This window comes from Scyliorhinus torazame, chromosome 10 (assembly GCF_047496885.1).
Source record: "Scyliorhinus torazame isolate Kashiwa2021f chromosome 10, sScyTor2.1, whole genome shotgun sequence".
Classification (NCBI taxonomy): domain Eukaryota; kingdom Metazoa; phylum Chordata; class Chondrichthyes; order Carcharhiniformes; family Scyliorhinidae; genus Scyliorhinus; species Scyliorhinus torazame.
This window is the reverse complement of record NC_092716.1, coordinates 51,142,708-51,157,401: the sequence shown is the minus strand read 5'-3', so window position 1 is coordinate 51,157,401 and position 14,694 is coordinate 51,142,708. Positions and strand designations below refer to the sequence as shown.

Below are 14,694 nucleotides of genomic sequence, written 5' to 3'. Positions count from 1 at the left end.
TCCCCACTTTTTATTATTCACCATTTGGGTTTCAAATTACAGAGAGATGCATTCTAAATACAAAAGGCTTGCTTTGCTTGAAGATGAATCTGCTCAAATGACAGTAAACATTGAATTGGAATGTATAATGCTATGGTTTTGAACCCCCGAGATATGCGAAACTCGGAGTCTGCTTTTGTAGCTGCATTGAGTCAGAGCAAATCAGCAGGGCAAGAAAGAATGCAGCATTTCCAGTTTAACTGGTTCTGTGTAGCAGTCATGAGATCCTCTTGCATTACAGAACAAGCACGTTAGCTATTGTTTCCTTCCTGTTATGCAGAACCCGCTAAAGGTGAGAAATGGTGAGGCAGTGTTATGCACAGTGAACACACTTGGACTTCAGAGAAGGGTACACTGGTCTGGAGAGTGTGTTGCCCACCTTCTTTTCCTTTCATTGCCTGCACCTCAAGCACTCCGATTCTTTGCAAAGGGATTGACAAAATTGAAAATGCCGGAAAAACTGAGCTGCCAGTCATAAACCCGGTGACCACTTGTTCCAGCTTTTATGGCACTTTCCCATAATTGGGCGAGTTGTTCCAAACCGCAGGTTGCTTGTCCCAATGTTGGAACTGTGCAGTCTCTCGATGTTCCCACTGCTGGCTTGAAACACTCATTGAATCCACACCCACTCTCATAGCTCCGGCAGCACCCCACCCCGACACCTGTCTCACTCTCTCAGCTCCCGCAGCACAGCCCTACACCTGCCCCACTCTCATAGCTCTGGCAGCACCCCACCACTACACCTGTCCCACTCTCACAGCTCCGACAGCACCCCATCCCTACACCTGTCCCACTCTCATAGCTCTAGCAGCACCCCATCCCTACACCTGTCCCACTCTCATAGCTCTGGCAGCACCCCACCCCGACACCTGCCCCACTCTCACTGCTCTGGCAGCACCCCACCCCTACACCTGTCCCGCTCTCACAGCTCGGACAGCACCCGACCCCTACACCTGTCCGACTCTCACAGCTCTGGCAGCACCCCACCCCTACACCTGTCCGACTCTCACAGCTCTGACAGCATCCCACCCCTACACCTGTCCGACTCTCACAGCTCTGGCAGCACCCCACCCCTACACCTGTCCCACTCTCACAGCTCGGACAGCACCCGACCCCTACACCTGTCCGACTCTCACAGCTCGGACAGCACCCGACCCCTACACCTGTCCGACTCTCACAGCTCTGGCAGCACCCCACTCCTACACCTGTCCGACTCTCACAGCTCTGACAGCATCCCACCCCTACACCTGTCCGACTCTCACAGCTCTGGCAGCACCCCACCCCTACACCTGTCCGGCTCTGACAGCACCCACCCCTACACCTGTCCGACTCTCACAGCTCCGGCAGCACCCCACCCCTACACCTGTCCCACTCTCACAGTTCTGGCAGCACCCCACCACTACACCTGTCCCACTCTCACAGCTCCGGCAGCACCCCACCCCTACACCTGTCCCACTCTCACAGTTCTGGTAGCACCCCACCCCTACACCTTTCCCACTCTCACAGCTCGGGCAGCACCCCACCCCTACACCTGTCCCACTCTCACAGCTCTGGCAGCACCCCACCCCTACACCTTTCCCACTCTCACAGCTCTGGCAGCACCCCACCCCTACACCTGTCCCACTCTCAAAGCTCCGGCAGCACCCCACCCCTACACCTGTCCCACTCTCACAGTTCTGGTAGCACCCCACCCCTACACCTGTCCCACTCTCATAGCTCTGACAGCACCCCACCCCTACACCTGTCCCACTCTCACAGCTCCGGCAGCACCCCACCCCTACACCTGTCCCACTCTCACAGTTCTGGTAGCACCCCACCCCAACACCTGTCCCACTCTCATAGCTCTGACAGCACCCCACCCCTACACCTGTCCCACTCTCACAGCTCTGGCAGCACCCCACCCCTACACCTGTCCCACTCTCACAGCTCTGGCAGCACCCCACCCCTACACCTGTCCGACTCTCTCAGCTCCGGCAGCACCCCACCCCTACACCTGTCCCACTCTCACAGCTCTGACAGCACCCCACCCCTACACCTGTCCCACTCTCTCAGCTCCCGCAGCACAGCCCTACACCTGCCCCACTCTCACAGCTCTGGCAGCACCCCACCCCTACACCTGTCCGACTCTCACAGCTCTGGCAGCACCCCACCCCTACACCTGTCCCACTCTCACAGCTCTGATAGCACCCGACCCCTACACCTGTCCCACTCTCACAGCTCTGAGAGCACCCCACCCCTACACCTGTCCCACTCTCTCAGCTCCCGCAGCACAGCCCTACACCTGTCCCACTCTCACAGCTCTGAGAGCACCCCACCCCTACACCTGTCCCACTCTCACAGCTCTGACAGCACCCCACCCCTACACCTGTCCCACTCTCACAGCTCCGGCAGCACCCCACCCCTACACCTGTCCCACTCCCACAGCTCTGACAGCACCCCACCCCTACACCTGCCCCACTCTCATAGCTCTGGCAGCACCCCATCCCTACACCTGTCCCACTCCCACAGCTCTGACAGCACCCCACCCCTACACCTGTCCCACTCACAGCTCTGGCAGCATCCCACCCCTACACCTGTCCCACTCCCACAGCTCTGACAGCATCCCACCCCTACACCTGTCCCACTCTCACAGCTCTGGCAGCACCCCACCCCTACACCTGTCCCACTCTCACAGCTCCGGCAGCATCCCACCCCTACACCTGTCCCACTCTCACAGCTCCGGCAGCATCCCACTCCTACACCTGTCCCACTCCCACAGCTCTGACAGCACCCCACCCCTACACCTGTCCCACTCTCACAGCTCCGGCAGCACCCCACCCCTACACCTGTCCCACTCCCACAGCTCTGACAGCACCCCACCCCTACACCTGCCCCACTCTCATAGCTCTGGCAGCACCCCACCCCTACACCTGTCCCACTCTCACAGCTCTGACAGCACCCCACCCCTACACCTGTCCCACTCTCATAGCTCTAGCAGCACCCCACCCCTACATCTGTCCCACTCTCACAGCTCTGACAGCACCCCACCCCTACACCTGTCCCACTCTCACAGCTCCGGCAGCGTCCCACCCCTACACCTGTCCCACTCTCACAGCTCTGACAGCACCCCACCCCTACACCTGTCCCACTCCCACAGCTCTGACAGCACCCCACCCCTACACCTGTCCCACTCTCATAGCTCTAGCAGCACCCCACTCCTACACCTGTCCCACTCCCACAGCTCTGATAGCACCCCACCCCTACACCTGTCCCACTCTCATAGCTCTAGCAGCACCCCACTCCTACACCTGTCCCACTCCCACAGCTCTGATAGCACCCCACCCCTACACCTGTCCCACTCTCATAGCTCTAGCAGCACCCCACTCCTACACCTGTCCCACTCCCACAGCTCTGATAGCACCCCACCCCTACACCTGTCCCACTCCCACAGCTCTGGCAGCACCCCACCCCTACACCTGTCCCACTCTCATAGCTCTGGCAGCACCCCACTCCTACACCTGTCCCACTCCCACAGCTCTGGCAGCACCCCACTCCTACCCCTGTCCCACTCCCACAGCTCTGACAGCACCCCACCCCTACATCTGTCCCACTCTCACAGCTCTGACAGCGTCCCACCCCTACACCTGCCCGACTCTCACAGCTCTGACAGCACCCCACCCCTACACCTGTCCCACTCTCACAGCTCTGACAGCACCCCACCCCTACATCTGTCCCACTCTCACAGCTCTGACAGCACCCCACTCCTACACCTGTCCCACTCCCACAGCTCTGGCAGCACCCCACCCCTACACCTGTCCCACTCTCACAGCTCCGGCAGCACCCTACCCCTACACCTGTCCCACTCTCACAGCTCTGGCAGCACACCACCCCTACACCTGTCCCACTCTCACAGCTCTGACAGCACCCCACCCCTACATCTGTCCCACTCTCACAGCTCTGACAGCGTCCCACCCCTACACCTGTCCCACTCTCACAGCTCTGGCAGCAACCCACCCCTACACCTGTCCGACTCTCACAGCTCCGGCAGCACCCCACCCCTACACCTGTCCCACTCTCACAGCTCTGGCAGCACCCTACCCCTACACCTGTCCCACTCTCACAGCTCTGGCAGCACCCTACCCCTACACCTGTCCCACTCTCACAGCTCCGGCAGCACCCCACCCCTACACCTGTCCCACTCTCACAGCTCTGGCAGCACCCTACCCCTACACCTGTCCCACTCTCACAGCTCCGGCAGCACCCCACCCCTACACCTGTCCCACTCTCACAGCTCTGGCAGCACCCTACCCCTACACCTGTCCCACTCTCACAGCTCCGGCAGCACCCCACCCCTACACCTGTCCCACTCTCACAGCTCTAGCAGCACCCCACCCCTACACCTGCCCGATTCTCTCAGCTCCGGCAGCACCCCACCCCTACACCTGTCCCACTCTCACAGCTCCGGCAGCACCCCACTCCTACACCTGTCCCACTCACAGCTCCGGCAGCACCCCACCCCTACACCTGTCCCACTCACAGCTCCGGCAGCACCCCACCCCTACACCTGTCCCACTCTCACAGCTCCGGCAGCACCCCACTCCTACACCTGTCCCGCTCACAGCTCCGGCAGCACCCCACCCCTACACCTGTCCCACTCTCACAGCTCGGGCAGCACCCCACCCCTAAACCTGTCCCAACCTCACAGCTCCGGCAGCACCCCACCCCTACACCTGTCCGACTCTCACAGCTCCGGCAGCACCCCACCCCTACACCTGCCCCACTCTCATAGCTCTGGCAGCACCCCTGCACGACACCTGTCCCACTCCCACAGCTCTGGCAGCACCCCACCCCTACACCTGTCCCACTCTCACAGCTCTGGCAGCACCCCACCCCTACACCTGTCCCACTCTCACAGCTCGGGCAGCACCCCACCCCTACACCTGTCCCACTCTCACAGCTCTGGCAGCACCCCACCCCTACACCTGTCCCACTCTCTCAGCTCCCGCAGCGCAGCCCTACACCTGCCCCACTCTCATAGCTCTGACAGCACCCCACTCCTACACCTGTCCCACTCCCACAGCTCTGACAGCACCCCACCCCTACACCTGTCCCACTCTCACAGCTCTGGCAGCACCCTACCCCTACACCTGTCCCACTCTCACAGCTCCGGCAGCGTCCCACCCCTACACCTGTCCCACTCTCACAGCTCCGGCAGCACCCCACCCCTACACCTGTCCCACTCTCACAGCTCGGGCAGCACCCCAACCCTACACCTGTCCCACTCTCACAGCTCTGACAGCACCCCACCCCTACACCTGTCCCACTCACAGCTCCGGCAGCACCCCACCCCTACCACTGTCCCACTCTCACAGCTCTGGCAGCACCCCACCCCTACACCTGTCCCACTCTCACAGCTCTGGCAGCACCCCACCCCTACACCTGTCACACTCCCAGAGCTCTGGCAGCACCCCACCCCTACACCTGCCCGACTCTCTCAGCTCTGGCAGCACCCCACCCCTACACCTGTCCCACTCTCACAGCTCCGGCAGCACCCCACCCCTAAACCTGTCCCAACCTCACAGCTCTGGCAGCACCCCACCCCTACACCTGTCCGACTCTCACAGCTCTGGCAGCACCCCACCCCTACACCTGTCCGACTCTCACAGCTCTGACAGCACCCCACCCCTACACCTGTCCCACTCTCACAGCTCTGACAGCACCCCATCCCTACACCTGTCCGACTCTCTCAGCTCTGGCAGCACCCCATCCCTACATCTGTCCCACTCTCACAGCTCTGACAGCACCCCATCCCTACATCTGTCCCACTCTCACAGCTCTGACAGCACCCCACCCCTACACCTGCCCCACTCTCATAGCTCTGGCAGCACCCCACCACTTCACCTGTCCGACTCTCACAGCTCTGACAGCACCCCATCTCTACACCTGTCCCACTCTCATAGCTCTAGCAGCACCCCATCCCTACACCTGTCCGACTCTCACAGCTCCGGCAGCACCCCACCCCTACACCTGTCCCACTCTCACAGCTCCGGCAGCACCCCACCCCTACACCTGTCCGACTCTCTCAGCTCTGGCAGCACCCCACCCCTACACCTGTCCCACTCTCACAGCTCCGGCAGCACCCCACACCTACACCTGTCCCACTCTCACAGCTCCGTCAGCACCCCACCCCTACATCTGTCCCACTCTCACAGCTCTGACAGCACCCCACCCCTACACCTGTCCGACTCTCACAGCTCCGGCAGCAACCCACTCCTACACCTGTCCCACTCTCACAGCTCTGACAGCACCCCACCCCTACACCTGTCACACTCTCACAGCTCTGAAAGCACCCCACCCCTACACCTGTCCCACACTCACAGCTCCGGCAGCATCCCACCCCTACACCTGTCACACTCTCACAGCTCTGAAAGCACCCCACCCCTACACCTGTCCCACTTTCAAAGCTCTGACAGCACCCCACCCCTACACCTGTCCCACTCTCACAGCTCTGGCAGCACCCCACCCCTACACCTGTCCCACTCTCACAGCTCTGGCAGCACCCCACCCCTACACCTGTCCGACTCTCACAGCTCTGAGAGCACCCCACCCCTACACCTGTCCCACTCTCTCAGCTCCCGCAGCACAGCCCTACACCTGCCCCACTCTCACAGCTCTGGCAGCACCACACCCCTACACCTGTCCCACTCTCACAGCTCTGATAGCACCCCACCCCTACACCTACACCTACACCCGTCCCACTCTCACAGCTCTGACAGCACCCCACCCCTACACCTGTCCCACTCACAGCTCTGGCAGCACCCCACCCCTACACCTGTCCCACTCTCACAGCTCTGGCAGCACCCCACCCCTACACCTGTCCCACTCTCACAGCTCTGACAGCACCCTACCCCTACACCTGTCCCACTCTCACAGCTCTGGCAGCACCCCACCCCTACACCTTTCCCACTCTCACAGCTCTGGCAGCACACCACCTCTACACCTGCCCCACTCTCACAGCTCTGGCAGCACCCCACCCCTACACCTGCCCCACTCTCAAAGCAGGCCATCACCTCCTCAAAGCGCCCTTCCCCCAACCCCCTGAGGTTCATGTTTATGCCAAGGTGTCATTTAAACCTTTCGCTGGGTGTTGGTCACCCTAGTCAGAAACTGCCAGGTGATGAAACAAGTTGCTGGATCTCTTGTTAGTAGGTAGATAACAGCCCCACCTCTGAACATCCTCTTAGAGTCCAAAATTAAAGTCAGAGGTCCAGTGGAAGAATAAACTTGAAGAATAGGGTGGTGTCAGCCACCTCAGAATCGTATTCAAATCTTATTCATTACAAAGATGGCCTACGTACACATCCATAGTACTACCTGCCTCCACCCAAACTCTGCTACAACCTTCAGCTATGCCTCTACCCCCTCCACACGGATCTATTCTAATAATCTGCTTTCTGGTTTTCCAACTCCAAACTCTATCATGGCAGTAGTAGTCGGCACCTCGGGAGACGACAAACTGAACTTGAGGTATATGTTACTTCTGGATTGAACATTGTCTATTGTGGCAGTCGAGGCTGATTTTATGAGTGTCCCCCCTGCCCCGCCCACACACACTCCAATTAGCGCTGAGGATTTCCCATGCATTGACTTCAATCCCATCTCACATGCAGATGGATAGGTGCGTGATTTGTTGGTCTCATGCTAATAGCAAGCTTGCCGCAGAGCATATTTTTGAAAATTTGTCTGTCATCCATTCAGCACACAGAACCCAGCCAACAGAGTCGCCACTGACTCAAGAGGACAGATATGCTGCAGATTCCTGCACATTGGTGCACTTTTGTATTTGGCACTTGACCTGCCAGGAGATGCCCAATATTCATCCGAGGCAGTGGAGGTGGAAACTGTTCAGCTGCTCTTCTCAGCTTGCACAAGTTGTCCATGCCTCACTATTGTAAACGAGGATGCTGAGAATACAAGTCTGGTACTTGTGGGGCTTTGTATTTTTAGTTAGTTTACAGTTTGTCCATACTTGCCTTTTCAGCTTTGCCAAGTGTTTAATCTCCATTCTCTCCAAGTTCCACTTAAAACTCTGCTGCCTGGATCCTGTCCTGCATCAAGTCCAACTTGCCTACTATCTCTGTTCTCCCTGACTGATTGGTTAGGGTTATCACTGCTTCAAATTTAAATTCTCATCCATGTCTTTCATTTTTTAAATTCCATCCTTAATGCGCAGAGTGGACAGGGCAAACCCTTAATCCATCCCATTGCTCGCTCCAAAAACCACTTCAAATTGAATCCAATTCATGTTCTCCACAAGAGAGACATACAAGATCCAAGCTGACATGAAAAGACATTGCACCTCAAATTGGGCTTCACCTGACACTTGATCTTAGCCAAAAGGCCAAGAGGCAAATTCCTTTAGGATTGTATTCTTATCTCAGTGATCACTTTAGGTGCACCAAATCCCCTTCCCAGGGTCTTTCTCCATCTCCAACCCCTTCTGCATCCACCCCTTCCTTTGCCTCACCATCGACAGCACTGCCTTCCAACACCTAGAGACCACTGCCCCCGCCCCTCTTGTAACCTACTTAAAACCTACCTTTTTAACTAATTTTTTGATCATCTTTGGTCCAGTGTCCCAAATTGTTTTCTTCAACCAGGAGCATTTTTCTATGTTAATTGGAAGTTTGTGTGCTTAGTTAGAACTTGTGTATAATAAATGAAATGGATAACTGAAAGATGTATGAGAGAATATACTAATGCACAGATGATGGAAACTGCACTGATTTAGTTTTGTTCTGTTTTCTTTATGCTATTATCAGAACTAGAGAATTTTGAAGACCATGAGTACTGAATTGCAATTTTTAACTAATATGACCTAAATTTATATCACAATCTTCTATTAGTCTGACAACTTTAAAGTAATAGATTAATCGGACTTGCGATTTAAAATTTCTCTGTGCCCCCCCCAAAAAAACTAGAAGTTAAAGTTTCTAAAACCTTTCGTCATAACTTATAAAAGTGTCCCTTTACAATTGATATAATCCTTGTTACTCTTCTCTGTACCTTTTTGAATGTACACACATCCTTTTTGAAGTGGAGCAAAGATATTATGCTGCGTGGATTTTGCAGTAGCCGTGTTTGGACACACTGCAACATGGTACTGGTTTCACTGCATATCACATTCCAATAACCAAAAGATTAGTGCCTTAGCTTTGGGGTTAGGATGTATGCCATCTGGCCCAGGGAGTTTGTTAATGTTCAGTATTGATCCGTAACTCATTTTGTAACTTTGATTTCAAATAATTCTGATATTTGTCAGCACCAACAACAACTTATATTTATATAACACCTAGTTATATTGCTTTTAATGTAATAAAGCATCACAAGCAATGTTCCCACCAATTTCACTGTTTGGGACCCATTTTTTGCACTGCACGGTCACTTTTAAGATTGCTGCACTTGCGCACGTCTTAATGTGACCACCTAGTATGTGGCCTTTTTGTCCAGTGTGCGGTAAGATCTGGACTGCTACCCAACCTGGAGGTAATATTGATTCTATGGTGCTTCATAGGAGATTTATGAAACAAAGTTTGACATGTAGTGCAATATCAGGTCAGGTGACCAAACATTGGGTCAAAATCAGTAGGTTTTAAGGTGCGTCTTAAAGGAAGAAAGAAAGGTAGAATGGTTTAGGGAGGGAATTCCAGAGCTTGGGGCCTTGGCAGCTGAAGACAAGGCCACTAGTGGTGAAGCAATGAAAACCAGGGATGTTAAAGTGACCAGAATTGGAAGAACATAGATATCCTGCAGAATGATAGGACTGGAGGAGATTACAGAGTTAGGGAAAGGAGAGTCCACAACGGAGCTTGAACACATGGCGAAATTTCAAATCAAAGAGCTGTTTAACCAGGGGCCAATGCAAGTCAGCAGCACAGATGTGTTGGTTAAATGGGATTTGATACAAGTTAGGACAGAGGATGGAATGTCGGAGACTGAAGAGGAATGCATTTGAATAGAGGGAATAAGGTCGAGGGTTTCAGCTGCAGATTAACTCAGACATGGCAGAACTGGATGATATTATATAGGTGGAAAAGGCTGTTACGGTGGTGATGTGGATATGTGGTCAGAAGCTCATCTCCAGATCGAATACAAACCAAGATTTCAAACAGTCTGGTTTGACCTCAGATAGTTGCCAGGGAGAAAGACGCAGTCATTGGCCAGGAAACAAGAGTTTGTGGCAAGAATCAAAGACAGTGGCTCCAATATTTCCACGACTGAATGTTGAACAAAAAGTCTGATAATTTAGAGATAGTGGAGTGGTCAAGAAAGATGGTGTTGAGGCAGAACTGGGTCTGTCAGTGTAAACTGCATCTGTCTTTTCAGATGATTTCATCAAGGCGCAATATGTAGATGGGAAATAGATAGAAGGGGGCCAAAGGTAGATCCTTGCTCCATAATTGCATAGGAAATCAGTACTTTGTTTTTAATATTTCTGGAATATAACCAGTAAATATATACTTTTATCTTTTAAAGATCTACTTTTACTGTTGTACTGTGGAGGAAAACCTTAAATGTGTTTTGTTTTAATTTCAAGAACCCAATTTTGTTTTTCAATTAAGGGGCAATTTAGCGTAGCCAATCCACCTAGCATTTTGTGTTGTGGGGGTGAGATCCACGCAGACATGGGGAGAATGTGCAAACTCCACACGGACAGTGACCCGGGGTCAGGATCAAACCCGGGTCCTTGATGCTGCGAGGCAGCAGTGCTAACCACTGCACCACCGTGCTACCCATAATCTTAATGCTTTTTATTCTAATCTTTTCTAATGTCTTTTTTGTACACTCTTCATGCATGATGATTTCAGCTGTATTAAATTTAAATGTTCAAATTGAAACCAAGACTGCCAATTAGAATTATTAAATGCACTTGCACAGAAAACTGGCCTCGATCTTCCTTGATATCCTGGACATAGAGGCTGGTGCCAAGTGACATAAAATAAACTGGGAGAGGGCCAGCAAGAGAGGTTATAGCAGCCTCCAGAAACACTGTTTTTATTGATGAAAGATAAAAGCACCTTAAAATTACCAGTCCCGAATCCTCAATACTAGCAAATACACTTCACAGATTTCTCTGGTAATGTCGGTGTTTTTCAATTATTGATTGCTGAGCCTGAATTATCAGAGCTTTATAGAACTGAGACGGCCCTCATTTGCTGGTCAAGCCTGCCCATTTTCTCTCCCAAATAATAGTGTGCTCAGCATTTGAAATTCAAGAGATAGCTGCCTCCATATGAAGATTATTTAACCACTCAACATGGTAAGATTATTTCATTCTGCTCCACATGTCCATTATGCACTTTACGTGGAAGATGCACGTTTGGTCTTGAAGCAGAAGTGAATTTACAAACCGATCCCTCAGCATTGGAAACTTTGATAGTAATTTTGTCAAGCTGGCCAAAGTTATTTGTACCGATGAAAGAGTTTAAGGGCTTACATCTTGGTGATTGGTTGTTAATAGTTGGCTGTGTTTTGGTTGTTTTGTTGCAGGTCTCTGTCAGTTGGTGGAGGTGATTCTGAATCTATTAATTCTGATATGTGGGGCAATCTCCTACAGTGGCACTGGGGGCTACACAGATCTCTCCAGCCTGGGAAGTCTCTACTACTACACATTTGGATCAGCCTATAGTGGATTTCAAGGAGCAGAGGCTGAAAAAGTAAATGAGTTGGATGTTACATTTTACCAGCTAAAGCTGCCTACAGTCGTTGCTGTAATGGCGTATAGTGGGGCTTTGATGTCCTTTGCATGCCTTATGCTGGTTTTAGGCCTGGCTCGAATACCGTATCGATTTCCCCTCTTATTGATTATTGAATGTGTTCTGGATGTAGCAATAGGGCTTGCCTATATTCCTGCTGTGTATTTTTATTTTCATTACCTGATTAAGAGCTACAATTCAGAAGTGTGTAAAGAGAGGGAGGGAATGTATAAAAGTAAGGGGTACGAAGGGTTTAATTGTAGTCTGCATGGTGCTGACATTGCTGGTGGTCTATGTGGCTGCCTTGCTATCATAGTGTACTTGCTCAATGCAGCTGCAGCAATTCTGGCATTTCGAAAGGTTAGAAGACTAAAAGGTAAGAGAGAGGAAGTCTATATCGAAACTACAATTGTTTAATTTGTCTCTATATTCATCTACAATTCTCTGACAGAAGGAATCAGCTGTTTGCTCTATTCTGTTCTATCTAATAGATGATACTTTGCATGTTTGCTACAGACAATTGTGAGCTACAGTGAATAGAACTGAGATAATCATTTCACAAAAGCAACAGGAAAACGTCTTAAAAGAATAGTGCAGTCGTCGACTTGCTGTTGTTTCTTAGGGGTTTGGCTTTTGTAGGTTTTCAGGAGGGCCGAGAAGCATCAAACGCATTACTCAACAAGTAGCAAACTTGATAAATGTTACTAAGATTCTTAAGGCTGTAGCATTCAAACATAGATGGCTGTAAATTGTTACATGTAACAAGATGCTTTTACCTTAAGAGAGGCATCATAAAAGTCACTTCACTCAGTCACTTCTACTTTTGAGTTATCTATCTTGCTCTCAAATGGCCCAAAGACACTGCGCATAAACTGGTATTATGGTTAGATGTAGTGAGGAGTTCAATAGTGACAGTGCTTGCCTATATACCTGCTGTTCAATTTTTATTTTCATCACCTGACTGAGACGTAACTGACTTACATTTTATTTTTCTTTCTTGAGACAATTAACAGGCCATTCGCACTCAAAACATAGGTGGTTAAGTAACAGTCTGAAGAGGTATGTTAAAGTTACACATTGGTGCACAGGGAAATATTAATCATATCCCTCCTTCCACAGTTTGCTTCACCCAATGCCGGTGCTTATGTAGTTACATTGTGTACCTTGTGTTGCCCTTTTATGTATTTTCTTTTATTTCCTTTTCTTTTCATGGACTTAATGATCTGTTGAGCGGCTCGCAGAAAAATACTTCACTGTACCTCGGTACACGTGACAATAAACAAATCCATCCAGTTAATTCAGCTGAGCAGGCTTTGAACATTAATTTGCAGATTAATGTTTTTAAAAAGTACATTTGAATCAAACCCAATATCAAATGGGTAATTTCAGCAGTTTCCTCTTAACAATAGCAGACCGATTTTGTGCAGTTTTTCACCTTAAACTAATCCTGTTGATCTGAGCCATGTTCTCAGTTAACAAACTAAAAACGAGGTAACCCTTTTTGAAAGAAAAGGAACAAAGTGGCTCAATGGATCTAGCAGAAGTTAGTGGGGTGTTCTGAAAGTGAGTTTAATGATCTTGGTTGGAGTGAGCATAGTGATCCATTCATCTCCGCACACACAGCACTGTTTTTTAAAAAATCCTCAGTTGTTAGATAAATGCAGGAGTTGAGACAAATGCAGTAAGTATGATTAAGATTCTGAACAAATCATATTTGAGTCAAAAATTGTAAATGTGTTGGAATTATCCCACCTACTCTCTCTATAACTAGTGAAGAATTCCATTTTGAGCTTGTAATGTAAATTCAGCTTTTCTGTGCTATTTTATTTTTAAGCTTCAAATACTTTATACATTTATGTCATGTATTTGTGAAGAGTATTTTTATATCCATTTGGTTGATTACTAATATTAAAAGCAATGTCTTATTTAAACGATGTACAATGTAAAATTTGTTTTGTTCAAGTTACTAGAGACGATAGCAGAAAAGAACCAAATTGCATGGAACTAATAGCGGTGTCAAAAGTAAAGCACAATTGTAGCAGCTTCAGGTATATGCTAATAAACTATTCTGAAATCTCATTTTTAAAATTGATAGCTTTCTTAAATTTCAGATTTTCACATTCCATGCAAAATGCAAACACTAAACCCCAGGCAGCTGGTATCCCTTTGCATAACAGAAAACTCGTTGTGAGTGGCTCAGGATAACTTGCCCTCTAATTGTTTATTCTTTTCCAGTTGGGGGAAGTGACTGGTATCAGACTGGTATCCAGAGGATCAACACATTTTCAGATTGTTAAGAATTGGGGAAAATTAAGATTTAAAAAATGAAATTGGGATAAAATAAAAAGTGAAATTGGTAAGGGCAGCTATCTGAATAATATGCAAATTAGCATGCCAATGGGAAAAGCAGGTGTTTACCTTTGTGACTAGGGGAATACAATGTGGTAGAAGCGGTTACTTCAAAGTGGAGAGATAAGGGAATTGGCACTTGTGTGCTAAAAGCTGGCCCACAGAGTGGGGACATCAAAGGGAAAGAATGGTATATCCATAGTACAATAATTGGAGAAAAGGACACAGTAGCAATGGCTACCATCACAGCAAACTCAGCAGCAGAAAACAATCGCTAAGAGTTCAGGAAACTTAGGTAGTTGGGAACAAGAGGTTAACTTCATGTAATGCTATGTGTGTATAGCCATCATTGAATTAAGTATACTGTTGTTTTGTATTACAGTCTTTCTTGTATGTTCTTCATAATAAATATTTTTATTAATTGATCACAAACTGACTAGACTAGTCCTCCCTGGTTTGCATATCTTTTCTAGCTGTATACCAAATGGAAATATAAACTAAGAACGGGTGCTCCAAGTGACCCTTCTGGTTTTTGGGATACGCTCGCATTTTACACCAACGGTGTCCTCAT

The 14,694-nt window shown here is 50.1% G+C and overlaps 1 protein-coding gene across 3 annotated transcripts in view; it reads left to right on the top strand.

The window, feature by feature from the left end:
* marveld3 (MARVEL domain containing 3) overlaps positions 1–14,694 on the top strand; it is a 36,489-nt gene that overhangs the window by 10,538 nt on the left and 11,257 nt on the right. The window contains exon 4 of one of the 3 annotated variants that reach the window (XM_072518096.1): positions 11,569–11,735. The exons of 1 other annotated variant lie outside the window; for it this stretch is intronic. In XM_072518096.1, coding sequence (XP_072374197.1) covers positions 11,569–11,735 — 167 coding nt within the window. Of the gene's footprint in view, positions 1–11,568; positions 14,556–14,694 lie in introns of those variants that run through there. One more of the 3 variants, XM_072518094.1, reaches the window with a different exon arrangement.